General features: G+C 45.7%; 1 protein-coding gene across 1 annotated transcript in view; it reads right to left on the bottom strand.

Moving 5' to 3' along the window:
• Window positions 1-27075, bottom strand: part of HYDIN (HYDIN axonemal central pair apparatus protein) — a 234138-nt gene that overhangs the window by 61784 nt on the left and 145279 nt on the right. Inside the window, 13 exon segments of the mRNA XM_060253816.1 lie at window positions 1213-1332; window positions 4430-4612; window positions 5116-5309; window positions 6123-6341; window positions 8585-9190; window positions 9935-10103; window positions 12067-12208; window positions 12762-12945; window positions 15180-15317; window positions 19125-19357; window positions 20348-20521; window positions 21876-22046; window positions 25798-25986. Coding sequence (XP_060109799.1) covers window positions 1213-1332; window positions 4430-4612; window positions 5116-5309; window positions 6123-6341; window positions 8585-9190; window positions 9935-10103; window positions 12067-12208; window positions 12762-12945; window positions 15180-15317; window positions 19125-19357; window positions 20348-20521; window positions 21876-22046; window positions 25798-25986 — 2722 coding nt within the window.

The raw sequence follows: 27075 nt of genomic DNA, 5'->3' as shown, positions 1-27075 counted from the left end.
GTTATGGTGGTTCCTGCTGTGGTTGGCAAGAACAGACTGTACCGCTCTCCTTGTTCACTCTTGATTTTGGAATTGTTTTTAATGCCATTTTGATTTATTTTGTAGAGCCTGGGGTAAAAGCCTGCCTGCCTATGCCTGAACAGAGAGATGACCAATGTCACGAGCTGGGGCCAGGCCAGGCAAAGTCCAGGGGCAGTCCAAGGTCTGTAACCGGTGAGCAAGAGTGTCCAAGGTGCCAAAGCCAAATCGTTGTCCAGGTATCGTAGGTCAGAGGTTCAGAAGCCGTAGTCAGGGGGTCCAGAAGTCAAGCCAAGGTCAGGAGGTCCAAAGTCAAAAGCCGAAGTGGATGCTAGGACGTCAGGTAGATGACTAGTTGCTTCCACAAAGCCTCCTCCCAAAGCCTACAGCTATATAGCCCTCTGCTGGCTGTTGCCCATTTGGGCTAATTGCTGGCTCAGAGAGGCAGCCAGGATCCTGTTGCAACTCAAGCATCCTTGCTCTTAGAAGGGCCAGAATCCTCTCAAAACTCAGGGCTCAGGGAGCGTCTTGCTTGTGAGCGTGCCGCCCTCCTCCGATCCCTGAGGTCCTGACGGAGGCGGTCACGCACACGCGCCACCCGAGAGGGCGAGGCAGGGGGGCTGGGATCTTCTCCAGCAGGAGGCAGGGGCACTGGTGCAGGTGGCAGGGGCACAGTTTCTGCTGCAGGCTCAACTTCCTCTACAGGGTCCCCAGCACCCATGACAACCAACAGCTTTAGCCGACGACATTCTGTCCTTCTGAGCAAAGTAGTTTTGCCTTATTTAGCAGTCTGGAAAGATGGGAACTAACCCAAGCAACAATGAACTTCTCAGCACAAGGAGAGAAAACAGCATCCAAAGTCTTTGCTTATTAGGGCTGAGGAGCATATCTAAAGCAGATTTTGAGGGTCTTTCAGGAAACACTTCAGGCCCTCTAAAATACCATTTTCCAACCCAAATTTTGTTGCTTCTGAACATAGTTCAACACTAAATTTCAAGTTTCTAGAACATGTGGAAATACACAGCCAATTCTGATAATCAATAAATAAGCAGTTAGTCAGAGGGCCTCTACATCTTAATATTACAGAACATTGTGTAAACCTGTGGATCTTTTATAGCAGGATTTATAGCAGGTTTGCCTGTGTTTGTTTTGTTCTTATATGTTGAATAAGGAGAAGGAGGTCCAGGGACTTACTTGTCTCTTGACTTCCCACAGAGCAAGGGGCCAAAGTGAAACACACTCGTACTCATGATGTATTTTTTGATGACAATCTCATCAGGTTTGATACTCTTTTTACGATGGGGGAACACTATCCTGGTTTGGAGAAAATAGTGGCATCAGTAGAGAAACAACAGACAGAGTTCAATAAAACAAGGACTCTGAAGGAAATTCAGATGCTGTTTCAAGGATAACACCTACATGTGAAAAAGGTCCATATGTACAGCCCTACAGATTATGAATTACGGACAGAATTCCCATATTTTACCATATATATGCCTATCTAGACATATTCTATCCTATATATTCAGATCCAGCACTTTTTGGGAAACCCAAATGTTTTGGCTTCAATAGATTAGAGAAGGGGGAAAAAACCGAGGTGGGGGGGAAGCAGTAGAAAAGCTGCAAAAACAGCTGACAGGCAGCTCAGCTGGGGTTCTCTTGAACAGTCCAGTTGAAAGGGAGTGCCCAAGAAAGCAGGGAGATTGTTCAAGAGAGCCCACAAAGCAGCTGAGCCCATGGGGAGGCTCTCCCCATGGGCTCAGCTCGGGGTCTCTTGGGCAGTCCCTTTAAACTAGACCGCCCAAAGAGCCCAAACTGAGTCAGCAGGGAGAATCTCCCTACAGGCTCAACTGCTTTGTGGGAAATCTTGGGCAGTCTCTTTAAACTGGTCTACACAAAAGAGCCAGAGCTAGCTGATGGGGAGAGTTCTCCCCCACACCTTCAGCTGTTTTGCAGGCTGTCTTCTGCAGTTCCTTTAAACACCCCCTCTTTAAAGGGACTGCAGAAGAAATCCTAAAAAACAACCTCCTGCAATCTCCTGCAGCCACTCAGCTGTTATTCAGGGTTTGCCAGTAATTCTCAAATATATCCAGGATTTTTTCATTTCTCCTGAAAAATTCTGGATACCTTTGGGATTCCGAAATATACAGAAAAAAATACTGATAAGTGTATATTTTCAGCTATATTTTCCCAGTATATTTTCAGATCATGTAGATCCGAATGCACACCCCTGTTATTAAAGCATTCATGCTAAAGGTGTAAGGAAATGGCATTATATTCCCCTGGTCAGGGACAAATTTCATTGTTTGCCTGAATGCAGGGTTATTTCAACAACTAGCCCTAGAAAAAACAGCTTTGTACTTCATTAAGGAAACTAAGAGCATTCAGAAAATCTTCTTCCAGGAGTTTGTTTTAGAGTAACAAATGGTACCCCTGAAAAAAAAAGAACATATTTTTGACACTAAGAGCACAATCCTAAGGGGGGGTGCTGAAAGTGTGGGGAAGCCAACTAACTGCTACACGGGCGGAAATGGGACTTGCGGGCTCTAACTCCCTCCCCGTCAGCGTAAATGGGAGTTGCATTGTTCTACACCCACCTCAGTGCACACCCACCCATGGCTGCTAGCGGAGCAGCGCCATGCCCAGGCAGCAACGGAACTGGGGCACATGCCGCTACTCCAGCATACAACAGGGCAGTCCCAGGGGCATGGCCACCATTAGTTGGTTTCCTTTCAGCCTGGGAATGCCCCCCACAAGAGGCACAATGAAAATGCTGGTGTATCCCACAGAGACCCATGGAGCCTGAAAACAGTGCTGCCGCTCCCAGTGTAGCCTCGAAACCCCTTTGGGAACTGACTAAATGGCACACCAACCCCCCGCAGGCCCTTGGTGGGACGAGCCCCCTCTGCAGCACCCAATCACAGCCACCACCCCCACCAAACCTGCCGCTTAAGTAGGGAAGGGCGTGTGGCATCGAACTCTACTGGGGAGCTCCCTGACGCACGGACTTAGAGGGCCAGGGCACTTTGGTGATGGACACTGCACAGCAAGGCCACTTAGATAGTATCTTTGACATGTGAGGAGGAGAACTGCTTTTGTTTCCAGATCTCAACAGGTACCCGGCCTCTGGAGGCTCCGCATATGAGGACGGTCGCCCGTGGCTGGGTAAGTGAAACTGTGCACCCCCACTTTCCTCCTTCTCCCCTCGCTCGAGGCTGGGTGCTGTGCAAGCGTCTCTGGCATTTGAACCAGGCAGAGGGTTCAGGCAGGGGGCAGTTGCTGGGCCCCCTCCCCCATGCTGCTGTCGGCCCCCTTCCCATGGTCTGTCCTCTGTCGTGTTCCCACCCATGGCAGGGTAGCTGGGGGGGGGAGGTCTGGTAGTTGATCCGATGCCTGTGGGGAGGTGGGTCAGAGACTGTCCCTTTAAGAGAGCCCCCGGCTGAAATGCAGCCTCCTGCTCCAGCTGCCATCCCTGTAGGTGCTCTTGATCTCTGTCTGTTTTGCAGGTGGGAATCCAACACAGGGGCTTCCGTGTGCGGCGCTCCAACCACACACCCCCATACACACATTCCAGCTGCTGTCTTTGGAAGTGGACTTCTGCACTTTGTATTTCCTGCACTTTGCCTGTTTGTGGCTAGCCAGGGAGGCACATGCCTCTGCCTGTCTACCTGCCATTGGCATGAGTCTTTGACAGTGGGAGGGTGCGGAGGGTTGCCAGGTGCAGGCTTTCTGCCTCCCCTCCCGGTCACATGCAATGGACTTGCCAGTCCTGTGGTCCTGCGCTGCCCCTTCTCTCCCTCCCCCCCCACTCCACCTTGGTAGTGAGCCAATAGCCTACACACGGGCGGGATCACCATGGCGACAGCTTGTCTTTCCTGCCCGCTTATGCTCCGTCCCCTTTGGGATTATGCTCTGTCCCCGCCTGGCATAACTTCTCCCCTTTGGAAGCCGACTAGCACCGCCCACATTAGTTCTCTCCTGCTTGGCGTCTGCTGCATGTTCCCTGTGCCCATCTCCCCGGCCACTCTGTCAGTGGGCTCCCCGAGGGAATGGGCTATGTTGCGGATCTCAGAATTGGGCTGCCCATAAACTTTTGAGTACTCGTTACAGATTTCTTTCTTCCTTTCCCTTCCCAAACAACTTACAGCATCCATGAAAAGAGAAAAAATACTTAGACTGAAAACAATTTTTTAAAATACACTCTCTTTAGTATGAAGGCAGGACTAGATGCTTGGAGCAATCCCCTATGTACTCTGTCTGTTCAATGCTATGCATTTGGGGAACAGACTTCTGCATATTATAAGCAGACTTCTCTTTATGAAAATGTGATGCAAGCACAAGTCCTTAGACTGGCTATGAATCCTGAACCAGAAGGCTCATGCAGTTCTGCATTGTCTCTTCTTGCACTTACCTGGGGTCTTGGGAAATGGTTGGATATGTGCAGATACCCCTGCAGTAAACTTGGTACTGCCTCCGTGTTCCCTGGATTTCAAAGTTGAAGACTTGATCAAACAGTCCTACTTTTGTGGAAGAGAAATGGAGGCGCATGGAAACCTCCCCATTGGCCGGGATGGTCCAACGGAAGGTGGTTAGCCTGTGGAATGAGAAGCACAGAGAATTAATTTCAAAACATTTGGGATGTTCATGTTTTTGTGTGCCTGTGTTTAGTTACCACAATCACTCCACCAAAGCAGCAACATGCATTGCTCACTTCATATGGGTTGAAGAAGATTCTTATAACACGTGCCTGATCCAGTACAATCTTTGTTTCAAGGAGCATTTTATGCCTGACCAGCCACTCATGCAAGTGTATCTTGACTGCTTCTAGGCAGGGCTGGCCCAAGGGATCTTGGCTCCTCTAGCCAGCTGGCCATGCACATGCCAGGCTGCCATCTGGCCAGCCTGGCAACCTGGGAAGTAGCACTGGGGTCAAGGACACCACAGGGCTGCCCACTTTTGGTGTCCCTGGCACCCCTCCACCCTCTGGGGCCTTAGTTGAAGGCTAGTCAATAGGCCACCTCTGCTCCTAGGTGCACTACAAGGCCCTCCTTCTGCAGCCAGTGCAAATGACCCAGGGGCTCTTCCCTGCGATCTCACCTGAGGAGCTTCTCAGCAGATGGCTCCGCAGCTAGGCCGGCTTGATCTAGCTCAGACAGAGGTGTCAATGTGCCAGGGCTCGGCTGAGCGCCCTTTCTGCCACGGGCTGTGCCCTTTTTATCTCTCAATGATTCGCGGGTTACCTCTGGCTTTTCCTTCTTGGACCTGCCTCGAGTTGGGGTGATCTGTTCCTCCTGAAATCCAGAAAGAAAACAGAGAGATAAGAAAGATGAGAAGAAATCAAGAAGACAGAACTAGTTATCCAATACAACCAGAAGCAAAAGTATTCATAAGCAAGTCAAATCAAGCAGCGTGTGTGTCTCTGCATTATTATCACATCAAGATTGTAGCCAGAAACACCCCAGTCCCATATGCTGATGTACTACTATGAAGCATCAGAAACAGATTTTCTGTGTTTAAAGAATAGTATATTAACTACCCTAAGTTTGAGTTCTGCCTGACTGGCTTTAAAAGGAGATTAGGCAGATTCATGGAGGATAGGTCCAACAATTGCTGCTAGTCTTTGGTGAATAAAGGGAGCCTCCTGGGGTCAAGGACACCACATACCTAGGACTACCAGTGCTAGACGATAACACTGAGCTTTGGTCTCTATGCCCTACTTGTTAGCCCTCCAGGGCAACTAGTTGGCTGCTGTGTAAAACAGAATGTTGGACTGGATGGAACGCTGGTCTAACTCAGGTCACCTCGTGTTCTTTTACACAAGCAATATATAAAGGTATAAAACAAACAAAGCAAGCCAAAGAGTATCTTGCTCCATGCTGTGACAAAGAGCCCAACAAGGACTCACATCCCTTGTAAGTAATCAAAGAACATTAGCCATGGTTGCCTCTGTGTATAACTATGGTAATTTTATGTGAAATAAAAATCTAGAGCATCTCTGATGATGAAATCCATCAGTCCTCACTACTGTAACCATTTTATACTGACATCCATTGATCCCTGCCTTCTCAGCCATGGTGTGCCTACGAAAGAACAAAACTCACAACCTTCACTACTGGGAGACTGACTGTGATCTCTGCAGTGGATTCAGCTTCCTTCTTATCATCTTCAGAGACTGTTGTGTCTTCAGTTGCAATAAAGGTGAAGTGCTTGAGCGCCTCCCCTGGAACAGGCAGCTGTCGTTTCTCTGGGTAGGGGATCACAGAGAAGAAGGCAGTAGGGGGGATGGGAGGCCCTGAGGGACCCAGTCCTAAGCCATCCAAGATCTAGGGCAAGAGAGGAAGTCACATTAACATCTCAATGCAATGCCGCAGCCATGATCAAAGAACAGCAAGACATTTCAAGTAGAGCCTGTTCTTCTTATGTGAGATCCTGAGCAAACAGGAGGAATAAGTTCCATCGTAACCAGTATGGGTAGGACATTCTTTTGCTGTGCGAAACAATTCTTGTGTGTTGATGAACTCATTTGAGAAAGGAGTCAGAAAAGTAAGACATTGACTTAGAAAAGAGCACTGCAGCAGCAGCCATAGCCAGATTGTAGGATATCACTCTACTGATGCAAAGGAGCATTGTTAGCAACTGGATTTTTCCTACATGGACAAGTACTTGTGGATCAGTCCTGCAGTGTAATATCCCAGGATGACTAAGTAGTGAAACACATGGAAGATAATGGATTAGCCAGAGGAGCATCATTAAGAACCCAGGCAGGGCAGAGTGTTACATAACCTCTCCACAAGTCACTCAGTGTGAAATGAGAAGCCACTTGCCTATTTGTTTGAGAACTGGAAGTTTGGGGGACAAAATCACACGTCTGTCAAGGGAAGGATTCTTCTTTAGGAATTCAAGCCCTTACCAAAGATCTACTTGCTTCTTTGCTTGGAACAAGAACTCCTTTGTTACACTTGAGGAAGCTGAAGCATTTCATTCTTGACCTTGGGGAGGCTTGCTGTGACAAACAGTATCCTGTAAAATCCTCATGATAATTTATTGCTGCTGGGGAGTTTTTACCCATCTGCTGGTCTTTTAAAGATGCAGTTGTAATTATTGTTACTTGCTTTTATTGTATTTTTGTTGCTGCTAAAGGCTTCTATAACTCTCACAATTTCATGAGAGTTTTAAGTATTTAGCTAGTTTTAAGTATTTAGGATTTTTTGAGCTGATGCTTTGTGATTAAATTTTATGTTTTATTTTTTTTAACTTTTTGTATTTTTTAAGCTAAGGAAAAAAGCCTTGGGGAGCCACAACTTGCTGAGAGCGTGAGATACAAATATTTTAAACAAATAAATAACATTTCAAATCTATCTTAAACACCAGGGTACTAAGACAAAAGGTACTTAAGACAAAAGCAAGCAAGTTGTGTGAATATATAATCATGAAATCACTCAGAATATGGATAAAACATTGGTTGAAGGTACTTTTTAATAATTAATAAACATATACCAGCTTTCTGCTTTTGGCCTATCTCCTTGTACAATGCAGGTAAAATTAGCCTTGGTTGCCCATCGAAAGATTTTTTGATCACACTTTTGGAGACTTTAAATAATATCAAATTACCTGTATTTTACACACAATATATATAAAGCAGGGGTCATGTAGCCAACCAGTGTCTTCCTGCAATACTCTTAGTGTAAGTAAAGAGAAATACCATAACAAAGAATCTAAAGTTACTTAACCCTGGACTATAATTCAGATCTTTATTCCTGTCCAATAAGAGGATGCAGTAAATGCATGAAAGTTACCTAGTTCTTGGGACTGTAATTTATATTCATGTGAAATTTACATGCAGAAATATTCTACCTGGTCATGATTTTGATACAGTATTATCTAATAGTAGACTAGAAACAAAATATGTTAATAAACTTCCTTGGCATTAAAGGATGTCTGGATGAGTCAGCCACTCTAGACTAATATTCTTCTGCCTACATAAACTGGTTAACAACTTTCTCTTTGGAAGGTTACAAATACATAACTAAACAAACATTTTATAAAAACATTCTAATTCCCTAAATTTCAGGCTTCTCTCAGGTCTACCAGATCCCACACTCCATTCCTATATCCATTCTAGGGTTGCCAGGTCTGAATGCTGTGCCAACATGGGGTGAGAAGGAACTTTCTAGGAGTGGGACAGACAGAGCACTACGTGCTGATGTCACTTCCGCATTGGGGACATTGCACGGTGATGCTTGGGGTTCTGGGCAAAACTCTATGAGTTTTGCCCCAAAACCAAAGCACTGCTACATGATATTCCCGACATACTGACATCACTTCTGCATGATATCAGTGCATTGTGTTCATTTCTGGCAATGTCACTGTTTGGGGGTGGATTTCCTCCCTCCAGTCACCTGGTGGCAGAAGCCAAAAAACAGGGGAATCCCCCCCCCCCAGCTGGGGAATGGCAACCCTACTCCATTCTGACACCAGATCTTGACTTCTCCACTAAACAATTCCCCTGGGCCATGGGGGGGGGGGGGTTGAGCCCAGCCCAGCTTAGACAACAAACAGTCCCTACCTGGTCTGCACCTGGAAGTTTGCCGCTATCTAGGATCCTCTTGCCACTCGAATCCTCAGAACTCAGCACCTGGATGTCTAAGCATGGGACTCCAATGCTGTCTACTACTTCCCCTTCTCCCTCGTGTCCTGCGATTCTGTTGTCCTCCATGGCTTTCAGCTTCTCTAGACGTTCTCTCTCTGCTTTCTCCTTCTCCAGACGCTCTTTCTCAGCTCGTTCCTTCTCCAGCCTTTCCTGCCGCTCTCGTTCCCTGTCCTTCCGGCCCTTGCGTCCTGACGGTGCCTGCCGCTGGTCCTCCGCTTCCTCCTGCTTCTCCTCAGAGCCTGGGGGCTGCAGTTGAATGCCCTGAACCCGATCCCAGGACAAGAGGATCTGAACAATGTCTTTCTGTGAGGCCTCATAGAGCTTGAACTGCTGTGCCAAGTGCTTCTCACTCTCATTCATCATTTCCTTCTCAGCTTCCTCCTCTTCCTGGGCTGGAGTGGGCGCTCCCCCTTGCTGCCCATTCTGCACCTGCTTGGTCTTTTTTTTCTTCTCGTCCTTGTCATTGGCAATCAGATCGGGACGTTCCTTTGCAGATGCTTTACGTTCTATTCCTTCATTCGGCTTGTGGTATGATTTTAAAGAGGGAAAAGGGGCATTCTGGATTAACAGACCTGAGGCAGAACTAGAGAACACATTAATGTAGCCAGAAGTCTTTAGCCACATTTTGGATTGCTCCAATGGCCACGCTCTCCATCACCCAAAATCAAAGCATCTCAGTTTCACTGAACTGAAGCCCAGACTTGGCTGGGCTGGCACATCTCCAGGGAACTGGAAGCAAATGAGGCAGCTCAATAAGACCTCAGGTCTGAGAAGAGCATCTGTCACTCCCCCCTTTGCCAGGTATCTGAAACCTGAATTTGGCCAGAGACACGAGCTCTTAGCCTGCAGCTCACTGTCTGCTGCCCTGCAAAACCAGTATCAATCTGGAATGTCCTTGTACCTAATCCTCTGCTTTTGAGATTGTACTGGGTGCCTGTTAGCTTGCATATTTTGCATCTTTCATTTTATAAGCTGCTCTGAGTTCTCAGTATGGGAGATGTGGGGTAAAATATTTACATAAATAACATAATTGTCTCTGTGGCTATCTCCTGCTGGAAACAGGGATCCTGCTGGAATTGGGCAGGTGCTGAGCCTGATTCAGGAATTCACCCCAACTTGATCACTTGATGGCTCTGGGGAACAAAACCCACCATTTGAACTGCGCTGATCGTGTTGATGAACATAGTTCACCGATTTTATTATCTGCCTGGCTGACTTGTGCCCCATGAGGGACACTCACAGAACCCTCATTAGTCACTGGCTTACTTGCTTCCCTCCTGTTTGGCCCTTCTTTCCTGTGGACTCTTCTTTCTCCTTTCCTGCATCCCTCTTGTACCGCTTGCTTTTCTTCTTCATCTCCTCCTCCTCCCGCAAACGCTCCAGCTCCTGCTGGTGTTTCTTTTCCTCCAACTCCCGAGCTTGTTTCTCCATTTCCCTTCATAAGAACATAACAACATAAGAGAAGCTATGTTGGATCAGGCCAATGGCCCATCCAGTCCAACACTCTGTGTCACACAGTAGCAAAAAAGCTCAGGTGCTATCAGGAGGTCCAGCGGGGCCAGAACATTAGAAGCCCTCCCACTGTTGCCCCTCCCAAGTACCAAGAATACATAGCATCACTTCCAACGACAGAGAGTTCCAACAATACACTGTGGCTAATAGTCACTGATGGACCTCCTCCGCTCCATATGTTTATCCAATCCCCTCTTGAAACTGTCTATGCTGGTAGCCAGCACCACCTCCTGTAGCAGTGAATTTCATGTGTTAATCATCCTTTGGGTGAAGAATTATTTCCTTCTATCCGTTCTAACCCGATTGCTCAACGATTTCATTGAGCATCCACAAGTTCTCATATTGTGAGATAGCCAATTTGGGTCCCCATTGGGGAGAAAAGCAAGCTATAAACATAGAAATAAAAAATAAAAATTAGGTCAGCATTTGGCCTTTTCTTTATGCACTGATTAACCAAGAGCCCCACTATCACCTGTGAGCCTTATCTGTTCCATTCATATGCTCAACAAATCCCAGGGGTAGAAGTTTCTCACTCTGGACAAATGTCAGATGGTGGGCAGTGGTGATCAGTGCTCCTTCCAAGCTGAGTTAGTGTGAGCTGTCTCACAGTTTTTTAGCCCCCAGCTCTCACATTTTTGTCTTAGCTCAGGAAAAATGGCCCCAAAATAAATGAATTTATACACTAGTTCACAACTTTTAATACCAGTAGCTCACGAAGTAGAATTTTTGCTCACCAGACTCTACAGCTTAAGCAGGGGTGTCAAACATGTGACCTGGGGGCTGAATCAGGCCACCGGAGGGCTCCTATCAGGCCCCTGAGCAACTAGCTCTTGTCTGCTTCCTTCTCCCTCTCTCTTGCTTCCTTCTGCATCTCAACTTGCTTTGCAAGGCTTGCTCAATTGCATAGGAACTACAGAGCAAAACCTCTATTTTCTCCATTGGTTGAGGCTCCTCCCCCTCCTGGTCCCCTGGGGAGGGAAGGAAAGAGCCAGAGCTTCCTTTGTCCATTTCCCTGGATTCCAAGGGAAAAACACAAAGAAAGCACCTTTAAGACCAACAAGTGCTGCGCAGTTGTGGAAGCAAGAAAAAATACCAGAAAAATGGGACTGGACTATAAAAGTTATGTCATGGAGTGAAATGGACAAATTAACAAGAAAACTAAGAGACTGCGATGTAGAACTTTTTAATCGGGAGTGGAAGAAATTCAGAAGATATGTAGAAAAAGAGTGGAAAATAAAAGGACATTGGACAATTTTTGATGATTAAGACTTTTAAGACAAGAATATAACTTTTGAAGGGGGGATCCTTTTCTTTATCAATTTTTGTTTTTTCTTGATAGTTAAAGGTACCTTTAATATCTGTTTTTTTCAAAAAAAATAACACTGGCGGGGGTCAAGTATTGGGGGAGGGGTGGGAGAAAAGTAAGATGTGGGGTAGAATGATGTTTTGTTTTTTTTTATCTTAAGCTTTTTATAAGTTGTAGATATAGTTCTACTACCATATGTTACTAATAAAATTGTTTATACACAAAGACCAACAAGTGCTAATCTTTAAGCATGTTTTATTTTAAAGGTTTTTTTAAATCTTTAGTCATGTTTGTCTATGTTCTTTAAAAAGTTTATATCTTTGCTATCTAATATTACATAGATGCACACATGGCCTGGCCTGACATGGCCCAACAAGGTCTCATTTATGTCAGATCCGACCCTCATAATGAATGAGTTCAACCGTGGCTTAGAGGGAGTATTGGTGGTGATACAATGGGAGAGATCGAGGAGTCAATTCCATTTCTAAGGACAGCTGTAAAATCACTATCCAAAACTGGAAGAGGTCTACTTCTGGGCATGCAACACACTCCAAAGCCATTCAAGGGGCACCTCACAGACCTCTTTTTCCGCTCCCGCACCGCCTGCAGCAGTTCACTGTCAAACTGGATTTTCTGTTCCTCAGTGAGGGCATCATATTCTTCTTCATCCATCTCCTGGAGACGAGTCTTCTCATGTGCAATGGCTTCCTGCAGCTCCCGTTCTTCCCAGAAAATGAAAGAAGAGAGAATAGCAGAAGAAAACAAGATTTGGGGTATGTACAAGATGTTACTTAAGACTTTACTGCATTTGCATTTTCCTCACTTGTATGGTCCTGTTGCTTTGGGGAGGTTTTCTGTTCCCCAGTGTTTTGCTCCCTCCAGTGGTAGATTCAGTGTTACAGAGCTTAGTGTCCAGCATAAAAACCTGCAGTTTAAATCTTCAGGGAAATATGCTGGACATAGATTGATGTAATATCAAACTGACCAGTAGAGGGAGCAAAACATGCACAAAGCATGAACACCCCCGCCCGCCCCCCCCCCCCCCAAAAAAAAGCAAGCAGGAAGAGAAGAATGTGGGAAAGCCCTTTGTCTCTGTTATTATTCATGCAAAGCGAAGGCTGGGACTGGCAAATCTGAGGAGACGTAGTAAAACCCAGCAGCATTTAAGACTCAAACCCCATGAGGATGTGATCTGTTTCTATTCACAATTATTATGAAGGCCAACAAAGAACAGAGGGGGTGGGCTTGGGCCTGTCTCACCAGACAATTCTTTACCTTCCTGCTCTTGCTTGGCTTTCTCTCTGGCTTTCATGGCTGTAAAGTCCTGGCACAGGTTCACCAAGTATATGTGGCGTCGATTATTAATAGCTTTGAGTAGGCAAATGAGCGCTGTTGGAATGTTACGGGCAAACAAGGTCTCCAACCCATCAAATATGACACCGCGATAGCAGTCACTGAGCTGTCAGGAAAGGAAAGCACACTTCATATTAGGCCAGGAGAGTGATTTTTGGAGACTGCTGAACACAGATCCTGCTGCAGGTGAAGTTCCAGAGCAGTAAAATTCAGCCGGTGCTAAGTCTGCCTGAAACTACAGAATTATCCACCCCATATGTCCATCCTGCAGCCTCATCAAGGGACTGCTCTGAGGCAAACAGGGATTAAGCCTAGCTGCTGGATGAATCTGCTACTTCTCCTCTCCTTTTTGAAAGAAAATAAAGGTTTTGTTTGGTTTGGTTTTTTAATTCTAAATCCTTCAGTCTAGGAAGAACTCCCACTGAGTGACTGGGGACTTCCTAAGAGTCTAAATTTGGAGACCTCCAACTGAGCACCTGGGTCATTGTGCCTATCAGGATTTCTGGGGATCCCTGCTGGTGCTGCAGTATTTGAGCAGCAACTTTTGGAGCATGGGAGGAAGGGGGGGGGGAGGCAAAAGCTGAGGCTCCTGGGCTTGTGATTTTGCTGCTTCTCCCCTTGACTGCCTCTGCCCTTCTATCAAACAGCTGGGGCCTTCTTGTTAAGAATGTTACCCTCATACTCTCTGACAGTTCACAGAGGTTTTTGCAACATCCCATGCTCACACCATCACTGCACACACTCTCCCCTGACTCATTATGCATTACTATAGATTCTACTGTGCACTGCTTATTATCACTGCCACATTGTGTGCAGTGAACCCAAACTTCTGTGATATGCAGAGTGCATTCTAACCAAAATCCCTCCAGCTTTGGCCTCACTTGCTGTGATCTAAATAAAGATCTAAAACCTACAAAAACATAAACTGCCACAACCTAGGATTTCAGGTACCCAGACAATTTTGATCTGTTTCTTAAGGCAATCAGAACACCTTTTTTGAATTTTCTTATATAAGGAGAAAAATTTATATGGGAGAGGGGGTGGCCATTGTTCATGCTTTAAATTTTTGCGAAACTATCAGTTTAATTTCTTTTGGTTTGGCTGACTGTGAAAGCTGCCTTGAGTCACCACGTATATTGAGACAGATGAGATTCAAATATTTTACTAAATAGCTAAATTAAAAAAAAATTCCAGAGGCAGAACTGCTGCCAGGGCCAGATCTAGGCAGAGGGGAAACCTGCCCCAGGCGCCATCTGGGGGGGGGCCAAATTGGGCGCCCCTGGAGGGCAGTGGGGGTGGAGCAATAAAGGCTCCCCTAACCAGCGGGCCCTTGAGCATTCTCCCCTCCTTCCCACCCCCACCCCCTTTTCTCCTTCCTGGGTATGTGCACAGTCCTAGGAAGGAGAAAGCAGGGGTGTCGCAGCAGCATGTGCTCCATCCATGGAGCCAAGAATGGAGCAATGCCGCCGCACCACCCCTTTCTCCTTCCTGGATCTGTGCACACACCCAGGATGGAGAAAAGGGGTAGGTACCTGTTGGGGGGAGGGAAGACTGGGAGTGCTTTGCCCATGTGGGAGCAGGGGGTGCTTTGCCTGGAGTGGGGGGCACACCCCCACACCATTTTTTGAGTGGGGGTGCCATTTTTTAGTTTTGCCCCCGCTCAAAAAATAGGAAGATCTGGCCCTGACTGTGGCAGCAACATCAACAGAAGTCAGGAGGTACTTTAAAAGTTAACGAAATCTACTCCAACATAAGCTTCTGAGAGCAATTCAGAAAGCATTCGCCGAAGGGAGCTCTGACTCACAAAAGTTTATTTTGCAATACATTTTATTTGTCCTTAATGTGTGGCTGGGCTCTTGCTTAATTTTTGATTATAATATGGATGTGCACTAAATGCAAGAGGCTTCACTCTTCTCCCAATTGGAATGACAGCTGCTACAGGTTCTAGTGGCAGAGCTCAACCCTCAAGGACAACAGAATCAGCAATTTGCACTTACAACTTTTTAACGAGGCTCTCCCAAAAGACAAAAACAGGGAGAAAATGAGGACCTAGAACAGGGGCCAGAAAACAAGGACTCTCCCCAATCAAAAGGGAAAATTCTAGTATGTGTCTTTATCATGCGCAGCTTTCCAATCCCAACAAGACTTTCATTTTCACCTTACAGTAAGAATACCCATGGGAACCAGCCATGCAAATTGGTCCAAGACATGGTTTCTTGGTCCATTGCCTCACCCCAAACAACATTACACCACAATGAGTGGCAAAGAGATTGACCAGAATCTGCAAAGCTCTGGCACTGTTTGGCCAGCTGGCCATCACTGCTTCTGAGTTGCTCTTACCTGCATCCTCTCAGAGAGGATCTCCACCAAGAGCTCTTCAGGAAACACACAGCTCATCAGGCCAGAATCTCCAGCTACACTGGCACTGATGCTGAGGCGCCGCTGGATGGGAATACTGGTGATGGGGCTGGATGGAATCTGCAAACGTAGCACAAAGAAGGAGGGGTTAGAAGCAGCCAAACTTCAAGGACAGGTTGGCCTGACCATAAAGATAAACTAGGCAGTTGTCTAGAGCTCCAGGCTTCAAGGAGTGCCCTAAATAGAACTGCTTTTTCATCCAAAAAGATATAAGGTCATTTTGAAATGATGCTTATCTCTATGCTGTTTGCGCAGGTTTCTTTTTTCTCATGAGAATTCCTCTAAAATGGTATTGGCAGCCATGGATTGGACCCATGGCCACTGTAACATGCAGTTTGGCTTTTAGTCTGAGTTTACTAGAAAAAATTAGTTGTTTAAATCAGGGGTCTCCAACCCCTGGGCCACCAGTACTGGTCTGTGGCCTGTTAGTAACTGGGCTGCAGAGTGCGGCAGTGGCGCTGCATTGCCCCTTTTGCCTGCCCAGGACTCAGGCAGACGAAAGAGGCAGCGTGGCCTCATTCCAAAGCTGCCTTCCCTCGGAATGAGGCAGAGCAGCCCCGCCATCCCTTTTGCCCACCTGGAACCCAGGCAGACAAAAGAGACAGCATGGCCTTGCTCTAAAGCACCACTTCTTTCATCCACCCGAGTCCTAGACGGGCGGAAGGGGCAGTGTGGCAACAACCTTCACCTACCCCTCATTTAAAAAAACCCATGGGGAGGCAGAGATGGGGTGTGGGCATGGGGGGGGGCAGCCTGGGGTGGCAAAAACCCCAGTACCACCCCCATACCAGTTCATGGAAAAATTGTCTTCCACGAACCCGGTCCCTGGGAGCCACTGGTTTAAATTATACATAATGAAGGAATTACTTCCTTATTCAAAACAAAGAAGGCATTATCAGATGCAAGCTCTCTTTTATACAGAGTTATGGTTTCCCTTTTTTCTTCTTTTTCAAATATTAATTAATATACTAGGAATCCAATGTTCACATATAAAATTATGATTTGAGAGTTAATTATAATGCAACATCCTGGCAAGAATGCTATTAAAGGTTAAAATGCACCATTTAAATACAAGTTTGCTGTTATTTATCTTTAAAGCTCTCCGCCTACTGTCCTCCTCAAAAGGACTCAAAGTAGCTGACAAAATTCCAAAGAATCTAAAGCAATTACATTAGAACATACACAAAACACAACAATCCCTAACAGTCAAAGAGACAAAAAGCCAGCCTTCTTTCCCTCACACACTTTCCTGACCAGTCTTACACCATTGTCTCAAAAATCAGGAAGATACTGAAGGAGTAACGCTGTTACATAATGTGAGGCTGGTTGCAGAAAAGACCTGAGTATGTGCAGTGGTACTCCTGACAAATCTGCAGGTTGGTACAAAAGGACCCTGCTGGGATTCATGGCTTGCTGAACTGTCCAACAGCCCTGTTCTTCAGGTACAACAGTCCCAAATTGTGAAGGCCTTTAAAGATCAAAGCCGGCACCTGATTTTGAATTCAGAAACCAGCAGGTAAATGCTTCTTCAGCTTTGTGACTGTGCCTCCAAATAAACCATACCTTGCTAAGGATGAGGGTCTACCTTGTAGTTTTTGCACTTGGGTCGAGATCTTTCTATAATTTCATTTGGTACTTAATTAAACTCTCCTCTAATCAGTACATCCCACTCTCTGAAGCTTTCCAGCTGGCAAAAAGTGTCTTCTATGAATGTCAGCTGATTGTTAGTTTGGTTATTATTGGTCCTTTTTCATAGTTAATTGTTTTATTCATGTCCTTTATAATGTGTTATTGTTATATTATTGTCATAATCAATAAACAGTGTCAATTAAAAAAAGAAACAAACAGGCAGCCAATGTACAGACTTCCAAACAGGAGTAATATGCTACATGTATAAAATCCAGCCACCACATTTTGGGCAAACTGTAGCCTCTTACCTATCATCATGGGAAGCCCCAAGCCCCTATATGGCCGAGGGCCTGTCTACCTGAGGGACCGTCTCTCCCCATATGAGCCCCAGAGAGCACTGAGGTCAGCTGGTAAGCACCAGCTGAATATACCTGGGCCAAGGGAGGCCAGATTAAAGACCACCCGGGATCGGGCCTTCTCCGTTGTGGCCCCACTACTCTGGAACCAACTCCCGGAGGAGGTACGGGCCCTGCGATGTGTAAATCAATTTCGCAGGGCCTGTAAGACATACCTCTTCAGAATAGCCTTCGCCCATGCTGAGCTAAGATAACGTCGCTGTGTATGTTTCTTCTTTTCTACTGAATTTAAGATCTATTTAGCACCTTAATGTTAATTTTAAATGTAACTGTACACTGATTAAGATAATTTTATTGTTTTATATGATTTTATTATATTGTATTGCACTTACATGTTGTGAGCCGCCCTGAGCCTGCTTGTGCGGGGAGGGCGGGATACAAATAAAAAGTTGTTGTTGTTATTATTATTATTATTATTATTATTATGCAAAGCAGGTTATAGTACTCAGGAAGCCAGTCTGCACAGCGCAGCACTTCAGTCCTAAACCTGTTGGGTAGGAGTAAGTCATCCTGACTTCGTCAAATAAAGACTCATCAGATTAAGCCCAATGGAGGTTAACTGAGCTTGTTTCCAAGGGCTGTGCAGAAGACTGGTGTGCAAGACACCACCTGATTCTTCTAAACTCCTGATATAGGTGAGGGATACCTTTAAAAGCAGTTGCTTCTCCTGAAAAGCTGCTGCACCTAAGCATCTGATCCACGCCCCTAGTGAGGAAATTTTGCATTTAAGCAGTTTAAGGTGGGTAGCTATGATGGGTCAGTCTGCAGCAGGAGATTCAAGCCCAGGAGCATCTTAAGGACCAACAAGACTTCCAGAGTATAAGCTGCCAAAGCCCCTTTCATAAGCTTCCTTCAGTACCTGACAAAGGGAGTTCTGACTGTCAAAAACTTATACCCAGGAAATCTTATTAGTCTTTAAGGTGCTACTGGACTCAGGTCTTGCATTTAAGCAGTGTCTCTGTGGTTCAGTAAGCCACATTCTAGAGCTGGCAAGATATTGTTGTAGTAACTGCTCTCCCTTCTGCAAGAAGGAATGATCAACCAGTACATCAAAAGGAGAACCCTGTGAATAAATCTGGGAATACCTGAAGCAGCAAGCTAAGGAAGTGTGGATGCTGCTAGACACCTTGATGGGAGACATGCTGATCCCCATTTAAGGGGTAGGTACGATGGCAAACCACCCCATAAAAAGTCTGCCATGAAAATGTCATGATGTGACATCACCCCATGAGACGGTAACAACTTGGTGCTTGCACAGGGGACTACCTTTACAGTCTAATAAATATTTTTGAAGTTGTCCCAGCAACAGATCCCAGGATGTGTTCCTTAAGGTTCACACACTGAGAGGCTCGTTGCACATGGCAAAGTCTTCAGGCTTGTCCATGGACGACATGAAGACTTTGCATGAAACACACATGGGCCCTTTTCTGCTCTCAACCGTCGTGCACAGGAAATGTAGCTTTAGCCTTCCCTCCTCCTCTCACTTGCCACTGTGTTTTCCTCAAACCACCCCATGGAGCCGCTACTAGCTCTGCTGTGAAAATTGCATGTAGTCATGATAAGTAATGTGATTTTGCATAAGAGCAAACAGTAGATCCAAGAGGTGGTTTAAGGATGCCAAAATGCCCAGGGGAGGGGGACAGCTGAAATTGCTTCTCCCTGTGAATCACAGTTGTGAGCAGAAAAGGGCTAGTGTATCCCTACGAAGCACAAAACTCCCATTGCCCTCATATCTTCCACTGGCAAGCACAGAAACATGGTAAAATTTAGCAAGGTTCTGAGAATTCACCAGTGAGGAGGGAGTCAGGCAAGGCCCTCTTACCTGAGATCCAGGCTGATCAGACGGTTGATGCTGCAGTTGCTTTGGGACCTGTGACATGTGGCCCTCAGACTTGCCCTTGGCTGTTACTGAACTCCCTCGATAGCCTCTAGAAGTGTTTGACTGTGGCCCCATTTTGGACTCAGAGCCCTGCTGGCTGCCATTGGAGATATGCTTAGATAAAGCCTCAGTACTCAGCCTATTACCCAGAGATATAACTGGCTGTCCGTCAGCTCCTTGATCCATTTGAAAGAAAGAGACACATGCAAAAAATATATGAGAAATTAACAGGCACAGTTGTGTTGAGGTGCTCCCATGCCTTGCCCCTCTCCCACCAGACCTTTTGACTGGACTCCCATAAATGCTACAACAAGTACTTATTTATGGATTTTTCAGTGTGAAAAAAATGTTTCCTGACTGTTTTACAAGCATCTGAGCTGGACTGCCAGTTCAAAGTGCGAGCTCCCAGCACAAGGAATTTCGATGGTCTAGGAATTAGGAAATGGGCACTCTGAGAACTCTCTGGAGAGAATCCAGAGCCACCCATGATCCTGAGGACTGGAGGAGATAAACGTGGGCTGAGTATAGACTGAGGGAAGAGAAACAAACCCTAGACTGTCAGAGCCATGGTGCTGGAGACCAGTGGCAGACTGCTCTAAAAATATTGGTTTCCAGGAGACATAGGGGGTCCATTCACAACTATAAGGCTATCATTTAATTTTTGTAAGAAATAAATAAAATTTTCAAAAAACACATAAGTGGAAAAAAGGTATAATTAAAACTTTTGCGATATATATATATAGATATAGATATATGTATGTATGTAATTGCAGTGTACATATATTGTACATATCACTGGCAGTATACAGTAGATACTAAATGTAAATGCAGGTTGCATTTTCTCCAGGGGAGCTGACCTCTGCCAGCTGGAGATCAGTTGTAAAAGCGGGAGATCCCCAGGCCCCACCTGGAGGCTGGCAACCCTAAATCCAACATAAATTTGAGTTGTATTCCAGTAATAATATTGGAACTTTTATTCTATTTTCAAGCTACTAAAAGGTCATTAACATTTGTAACATGTTGCCTAATGTTTAAGGGGGCCCACTTCATCAGGGGCCCACAGGGCCCACTTGCCATCAGGCAAGCTGACACCTTGACCAGTCCGCCACTGCTGGAGACCCACACAGATTTCCTGCAGACAGTTCAGCCTGTCCATTCCTGCTTACCACCATCATCCGTTTCCCGCTGTGTCTGCTCTATGGAGGCTCGGACGCAGAGTTCCCGTGCACGAAGGGCTGCTGAGCTGCTCCCATCAGAGATAGCTTCCAATACCACAGAGTCAATAGACAAGCAGGCAGCACTGTAATATTTGGCTAGGGTGACGGCTGCACTGGTCTTTCCTAGATGGGGGTGGGGGGGGTGAACAACATGTATATATAAGTGAAAGGGCCTTCATCATCTGTCATTCATTCCTTCGAGTCAACATACAACTATGCAGGAATACCACATGGAGCTTGAGGGGTCTGAAAACCAAAAGAGAAGTTTGTATGAAGTGGGAAAAGAGATAATTTAGGAAGAGGTGACATGGCCCAAAACGTCTCCATGCAGAAAGAAGGCCCCAGGCTCAATTCCTGGCATCTCCCATGTAGTAGGTGATGTGACAGACTTTTACACCTGAGACTCCAGAGAGCTGCTGCCAGCCAAAGTAGACAACACTGGCCCTGATGGACCAAGGCTTGTTCTCAGTGGAAGATTTGTGTGAGTATGTCAATGAAATATGAACATGTAGTAATAAAACCATGGATGAAAGCACAAAAGAAGTTACACCCACTGCAGGATGCAAAACAGAAGAATGGTTTTTTTGATACAGACAGGTGGTGCTCAAATCAGAAATGGCTCGGTATATCCACAATTTGCTCCAAACCACTTCGTTTTCTTTTTGAGTACATGCAGTTCATGACAGTGCATGCCACTATGTTGGCAGGAAGCTGTGTGTTGCATAGGCAACTGCGTGGTATTCCCTTTCCCGATCCCTAACAACCTGCATTATTTATTTATTTTGCAGGAAGGGGGGGGGGGTTGCCACCTCTCTAGGGAACCTGGGGAGTTAATGGCACTTCTGGCGACTGCTCTGTTAGGCAGTGAAGTGAGAAATGGAGTCTCACCCCAGATGTGACCAGAGCGGGGAGGGATGGGGTATCAGTAGCATCACTGCTTTCAAGAGGTTCCCGTGCCAGCAGCCAGCTTGAGGCAACATTCACCAAAGTCTCTGCAGGCACTCTTTCAGGTAAACAATCTGATGAATGACTACAGAAATATGACAGGCAAACAAATAAGAGGCTTATAATAATTAAAATGTGACAGTTATTATCACTACAGTAGCAAAAGCCTTCACACTGCTATTGATGTAGATGCAATGCATCCTCTATAAAATAAAAGCGTAAGAATAAAAGGGGGAAACGGTCTCTGCAGCCTTGCAAGCCCATAAAACCATTGCCCTTTATGTTAAGTCAACAGAAGCGTTATTACTCAGAAAATAATGTAACCATTCCAATCTGTGCTAGCAAGCCATGTCTGAAGCACTCAGTTTCACATCCGAGTTAATCTGGGGAAGATATGGAGGACAGTCAGTGGGAGAAATTCAGTGGGCATGTGGCTCCAGGCCAGAGCTTGCTTTCTTTTAGCAAAGAAACTAACTGGAACGGTGCTTTCTACACCTGTGGCTGCACAGGGTGGGGGTGGGAATTGCCATACCTGTAAGGGGAGCTCCATGGATCACAATGGCAATGCCTCTGCGGTTCCTGGCAGCCCGTCCTTCTGGAGAGATATCAATACCGAGGTGGCGGGCAATGGCACGGGAAACAGGATTGTTGTCCAGTTCTCCCACAGCCTCCTTCTGCTTGGGAATGCTTTGCTGACTGCCAACTAAAAGAAATCCATAGTTTTCAGTGTCAAGACTGGGGTCTCTACTAGCTGCCCCCAACCTCAAGCTCAGCTGCCCAACAGTTCAAACTCTAAGAGTGGTTTCAGAGAATGTAGGTCATGCAAGTGATGCTACTTATAGGGATTGTGCCAGCAGGTGCCCCAGAGGGTGCTGCATCTGGACAAGGGAGCAGCACCCCTCATGGGACAGCAGAGAAGGAGATCAGCTCATGCATCCCCTCTTTGATAATGCACAGTGGCCAGCAAAGGGGATGTTGCTTCAGGTTCTTTCTTCCCAAAATGCACATGATGCCCAGGCACTCGAACAGAGAGCAGAGACAGAATCCTGCCCTACAGCTGCCACACAGCCAAAATCCTGAGCAGCAAAACAGCAATTCCTGTTCCTGCAGCAACCCAACAGCAAGCAAATTTAGAAAGCAAGAAGGCCAGCTCATGACTTTGTCATTGTGCTGCTGCTGATGATGATGATGGGCATACCGCTCTTGTTCCAGCTGACTTTGGATGTGTCATGACACTCAGAGAAGGAAGCTGAAACCTGTGAAATCTACTGAAAGTGTTCACAAACTTCAGCTGAAGAGGATTCCATTTCCCACTAAATTCACAGATTGCAGAGTAAAAATGCAAGAAGGAGGAAGAGGATGCTGAGCAACATCCAACCCACTCCCCTCTTGAGCCCTAGGGGGTGCCAGAAGAGCCAAAGGACCTCATGTCCCAGGGGTGATCTCTATATTGATAGCCTTAAGTCGCTAGAAATATGACCACCAGTTTCCAAGATTATGTAATGTGATCATGGAACCAGAGGACATATGCTGCCCTATTCATTCCACAGCATTAATTCCTGGGTCACTATTGCTTCTTTTGGCTGCCTTCTGCCCTCTGTAGAAGGCAGCCAAAATTATAGAAGGGAAACGTGGAAAAGCACAAAGTGTTTTTTTAAGGTTTAGAAATCGGAACCATCTGAAGTTAGTCAAATATCATTCAGGATTTCTAAGAGTACAATGGCCCATCTGGAACAAATAGGGGCAGATCACTGCTAGAAGGAACAAAATTCTCCTTTCTCCAACTAGAGGTGATGGTGCCCATATATAGGTCACATAAAAATAGCACTATTGGAATGGATTGTCTGATTGCCCCCAGAATCCTTTGCAAAGTTCAGCTTCCAAAAGCTGCTTCAATGGATGTAATGCCAGGACTTAGGTTTTTTAGTTTGTCTGCCTAAATCCATGCAGGATCTTTTGTTTACAGCCTAGGGGTGATAACAGCCAGCTGCAAAGCATTAGACCTTGGCTGGTAATTAGTGGCTCTTCTGGGATGGTTAAAGGAGATTTTTCTTCCTTGTGGGACTTGCTTGCTTGATTCTTCCCTATGAATAAAGATTAAAATGCTTGGGGCTCTTTAGCTTGGAGAAATGTCGACTGTGGGGTGACATGATAGAGGTTTACAAGATTATGCATAGGATAGAGAAGGTAGAGAAAGAAGTACTTTTCTCCCTTTCTTACAATGCGAGAACTCATAGGCAATAAATGAAATTGCTGAGCAGTCAGGTTAGAACGGATAAAAGGAAGTACTTCTTCACCCAAAGGGTGAATAACATGTGGAATTCACTGCCACAGGAGGTGGCGGCGGCTACAAGCATAGACAGTTTCATGAGGGGAATGGATACACATATGGAGCAGAGGTCCATCAGTGGCTATTAGCCACAGCTTATTGTTGGAACTTGTCTGGGGCAGTGATGCTCTGTATTCTTGTGCTCAGGGGGCACAGTGGAAGGGCTTCTAGCCCCACTGGTGGACTTCTTGATGGCACTTGGATTTTCTAGCCACTGTGTGACACAGAGTGTTGGACTGGATGGGCCATTGGCCTTCTCTTATGTTCTTATGATTTCTAGCTTGTTTGCTTAGGCGAGGGGTTGGTACGGCCATAGGGCCATTGAAGGGAATATTTTGGAATCCTGGAAGACTCCGCCGGACAGTCCCAGAGGAGGAGTTGCCCTGTGAAGCTCTGGACTTTTAACTGTCTATGACTGGCTTGTTTCCAAGGTAATTTAGCTAGCTATAAAAGATTTTTATTTTCTTTACACTATGTGTTGTGGAATGCCTGTGCACCCAGAATAAATAGACATGTGTAGGTTAGGCCTAAATTGGCAAGTTACTTAAAAACAGAGCATGTAGCAGCTCTTCTGATGACCTCCGTGGCTGGTGGTTTCCTCTGAGACTGGAAACCTATCTCCCTTGAAGGCAACTAAACTTCCAGTCCTCTTGCCATTGCCAGATCTTAGTTTGGAGGTTGATATGATACATATAAGTATGCTCAGCTCACTTTTCTATAGTCTATTTAATCCAATTTTGGCATGCGAGAAGTTGAACTGGATAAGGACAAAATGGAAGCATCATTATGTCCTAGGAATAGCAAAACATCTTAATTTGAGCGTGTGTGTGAAAACAGGGTGTGTGTGAGAACCACCTGTACAAAATGCCAAGCTTCTTGTCTGCAGGTTAGATCTCCATCTTTGAAACGAGCTATAGTCAGTGCAATACTGTAGAGGCCTCTGGTTTTAATTTTGGTTTCAGTTTTGTATGTTTAAATTCAGACTGATCTAATCAGAACCTCTGGGACTGCATGGAATAAAAATCCAAAGCAGAGAATGAAAAACTTTTCCCAGTCATTTCCCCAAAGTTGAAAAAGGCAGGTTTGTGATGCCAGAGCTGAGGAGGATTAACTCTGGCTGGGTACAGGGATGCAACATGAACCTTGCCTGATAGGGCTGCCTGGTTCCCCCTGGCTACTGGCAGGGGACAGGGGGTAGGGTTGTCAGTTCCAGGTTAGAAAATTCCTAGAGACTTGGGGGTTGAGCCTTGGAAGGACAGAGAGCTCACTAAGGGACAATGCCATAGAGTCCAAAGCATCCATTTTATCCGGGAGAACTGAGCTCTGTAGCCTGGAGATGTGCTGTAATTCTAGGGGATCCCCAGGTCCTACCTGGAGTCTGGCATCCCTACTGCCTGAGCAGATCTTGGACCAAAAGGTCACAAAAACCTAGCAATGATAAACACTTCCATTCAGCTTCAATGCCTGAGTAAACTATGGAAACAGGGGTTGCAACAGAGGATATTAATTCACCCTGCTAGTGTCAATTCCTGTCATGCCTGCCAACTGTGGTACTCCTCTTGATGAGAGCTCAGTCACAGCATTGTTTCCCAAGCCCAAAGCCGTATCTGCTGAAAAGCTATCAAGGTTACAGACTTGGCCTGATAGACATAACTGTTACTTCGTTCTTTATGCAGCTACTGTACTGGTTCTGAAATTTTTCATTTGCTAGGCCACACATCCATGAAGACATCCCCTGACATAGATCAGTGCTCTTTCAAATACAGGAGCCCTTCTTTATAACTCTGTCCAATGCAACAAGTAACATTCATGTAATTGCCATTAGACTCCTCTACAACCATTTCATGCTGGAAATTAAAGAAGAGACATGATGAACTCTGATCCCAAAAAAATTTTTTTTTTTAAATAGCAGTTATGTTTTGAGATTTAGAAAATGTTACTTTGCCTATGGTTCCAACATATGTTGCACTCTAGTTCCCTCAATCTAGGGTCTGATAAATTTTTTACCACATATCACCACGGCAGCCCACAGTGTATCACGTCCTTTTACTAGTTATACTTTTCTCTGTTAATGATTGGCAAGCAAAGTGTGCTTTTCACTGCTCCTGCACCCCAAGAAGCTCACCTTGCCCTTGACCTTTGTCAGGTCCCTCCTCCTCTTCTTCCTCCTCCTGATCAAATTTGGATTCAATTCTGTAAGTGCGTGGCGCTTCATAATGTGAAGCAGAAGGGACAACACTTCCACCAGTGGATGCTGTACCAGAAGGATGAGGCTTTATTCTGTGTTCAGATACAGCAGTGTTTTCTTCCTCTTCTGTTCAAGGGGGAAAGCAACAATACAAAGAGTTCAAAGAGCTATCCTGAAATTCCCCCAGAGATGCTAGTTATACTCTTAACTGCACTACATAACCAAGTAAAGAAAAGCCATATTCCAGTCTTTTCCAACCCTTATGGTTGGTGACACACAAGTCCAAATTTACTTGGTATAGTGATCTGCTTAAAAACAACAACAAAGCATGCATGAATCAATAAAACTGCAAAAGCCCGGGACCCATTTTCACAAATGTTTCAACCCACTATTGGGTCAGGAACCACAGGAAAGTAGCAGTGAAGCCTGGATCACTCTTTTTGCACACAGAGAGAATGCCCTTCTCTCATTCAATCACATGTTTTCATTTTGCGCATTCTGAGGATCTGGGACACATGCTCAAAAGCAAGGAAGATGCACTTCTGGCCTTCAGGTGATGCGACCCAGAGAAGATGGCTGCATTTGTATCAGGCAATGCTTGGGCTCACCTTAACCAAAGGTAAGATGAGATGCTCAGTGACCATTTTTGAAAGGCCAAGTTTACAATGAACAGAGAATGATTCCTATTGCCCAAAGCCAACTACAGCAAGTCTTCTGATATTACAGGGCAAAAGGAGGGAGGCACAGCATGAAATGCACAGCTGGATTTAAAAGAACGGTTCAAATTAAATTAAGTTAAATTATCCACAGGCATTGTTCCAGAAATGCAAAGGTCTCCTGAGGTATGCTGGCACGGAGCAACCAATTTTGCTCGCTAACTCAGGGTCAAATTGGAAGTGTGCCAGGAGATCCGTATCTGGAGCTCCAAGCAATTTTTAAAACATGCATTTTCAGTTGCATGGGGAGCCCTGATTCATATCAGGACTGCAATGTGTGAGGTTAAGCCTTTGCCTCCTCACGGCCACTTTTCTGACCTGAAATAGTCCCAGGGAGTTATTATTTGCCCCAATGGCTACTGGGAAGATGACAGCTCCCCAGGTCTGTTTCAGGTCAGGAAAACAGTGCAGAGCGGCTTAACCACTCCCCCTGCATGGAGTTGTTCCAATACGAATTATGCCCCCTGAAAATGATAGGTTTAAAACAAATGAGTAGAAG

The sequence above is a fragment of the Heteronotia binoei genome, chromosome 14 (genome assembly GCF_032191835.1).
Source record: "Heteronotia binoei isolate CCM8104 ecotype False Entrance Well chromosome 14, APGP_CSIRO_Hbin_v1, whole genome shotgun sequence".
NCBI classification, from domain to species: domain Eukaryota; kingdom Metazoa; phylum Chordata; class Lepidosauria; order Squamata; family Gekkonidae; genus Heteronotia; species Heteronotia binoei.
Note: the sequence above shows the minus strand (reverse complement) of the source record. Positions and strands in the feature narration are given on the sequence as shown.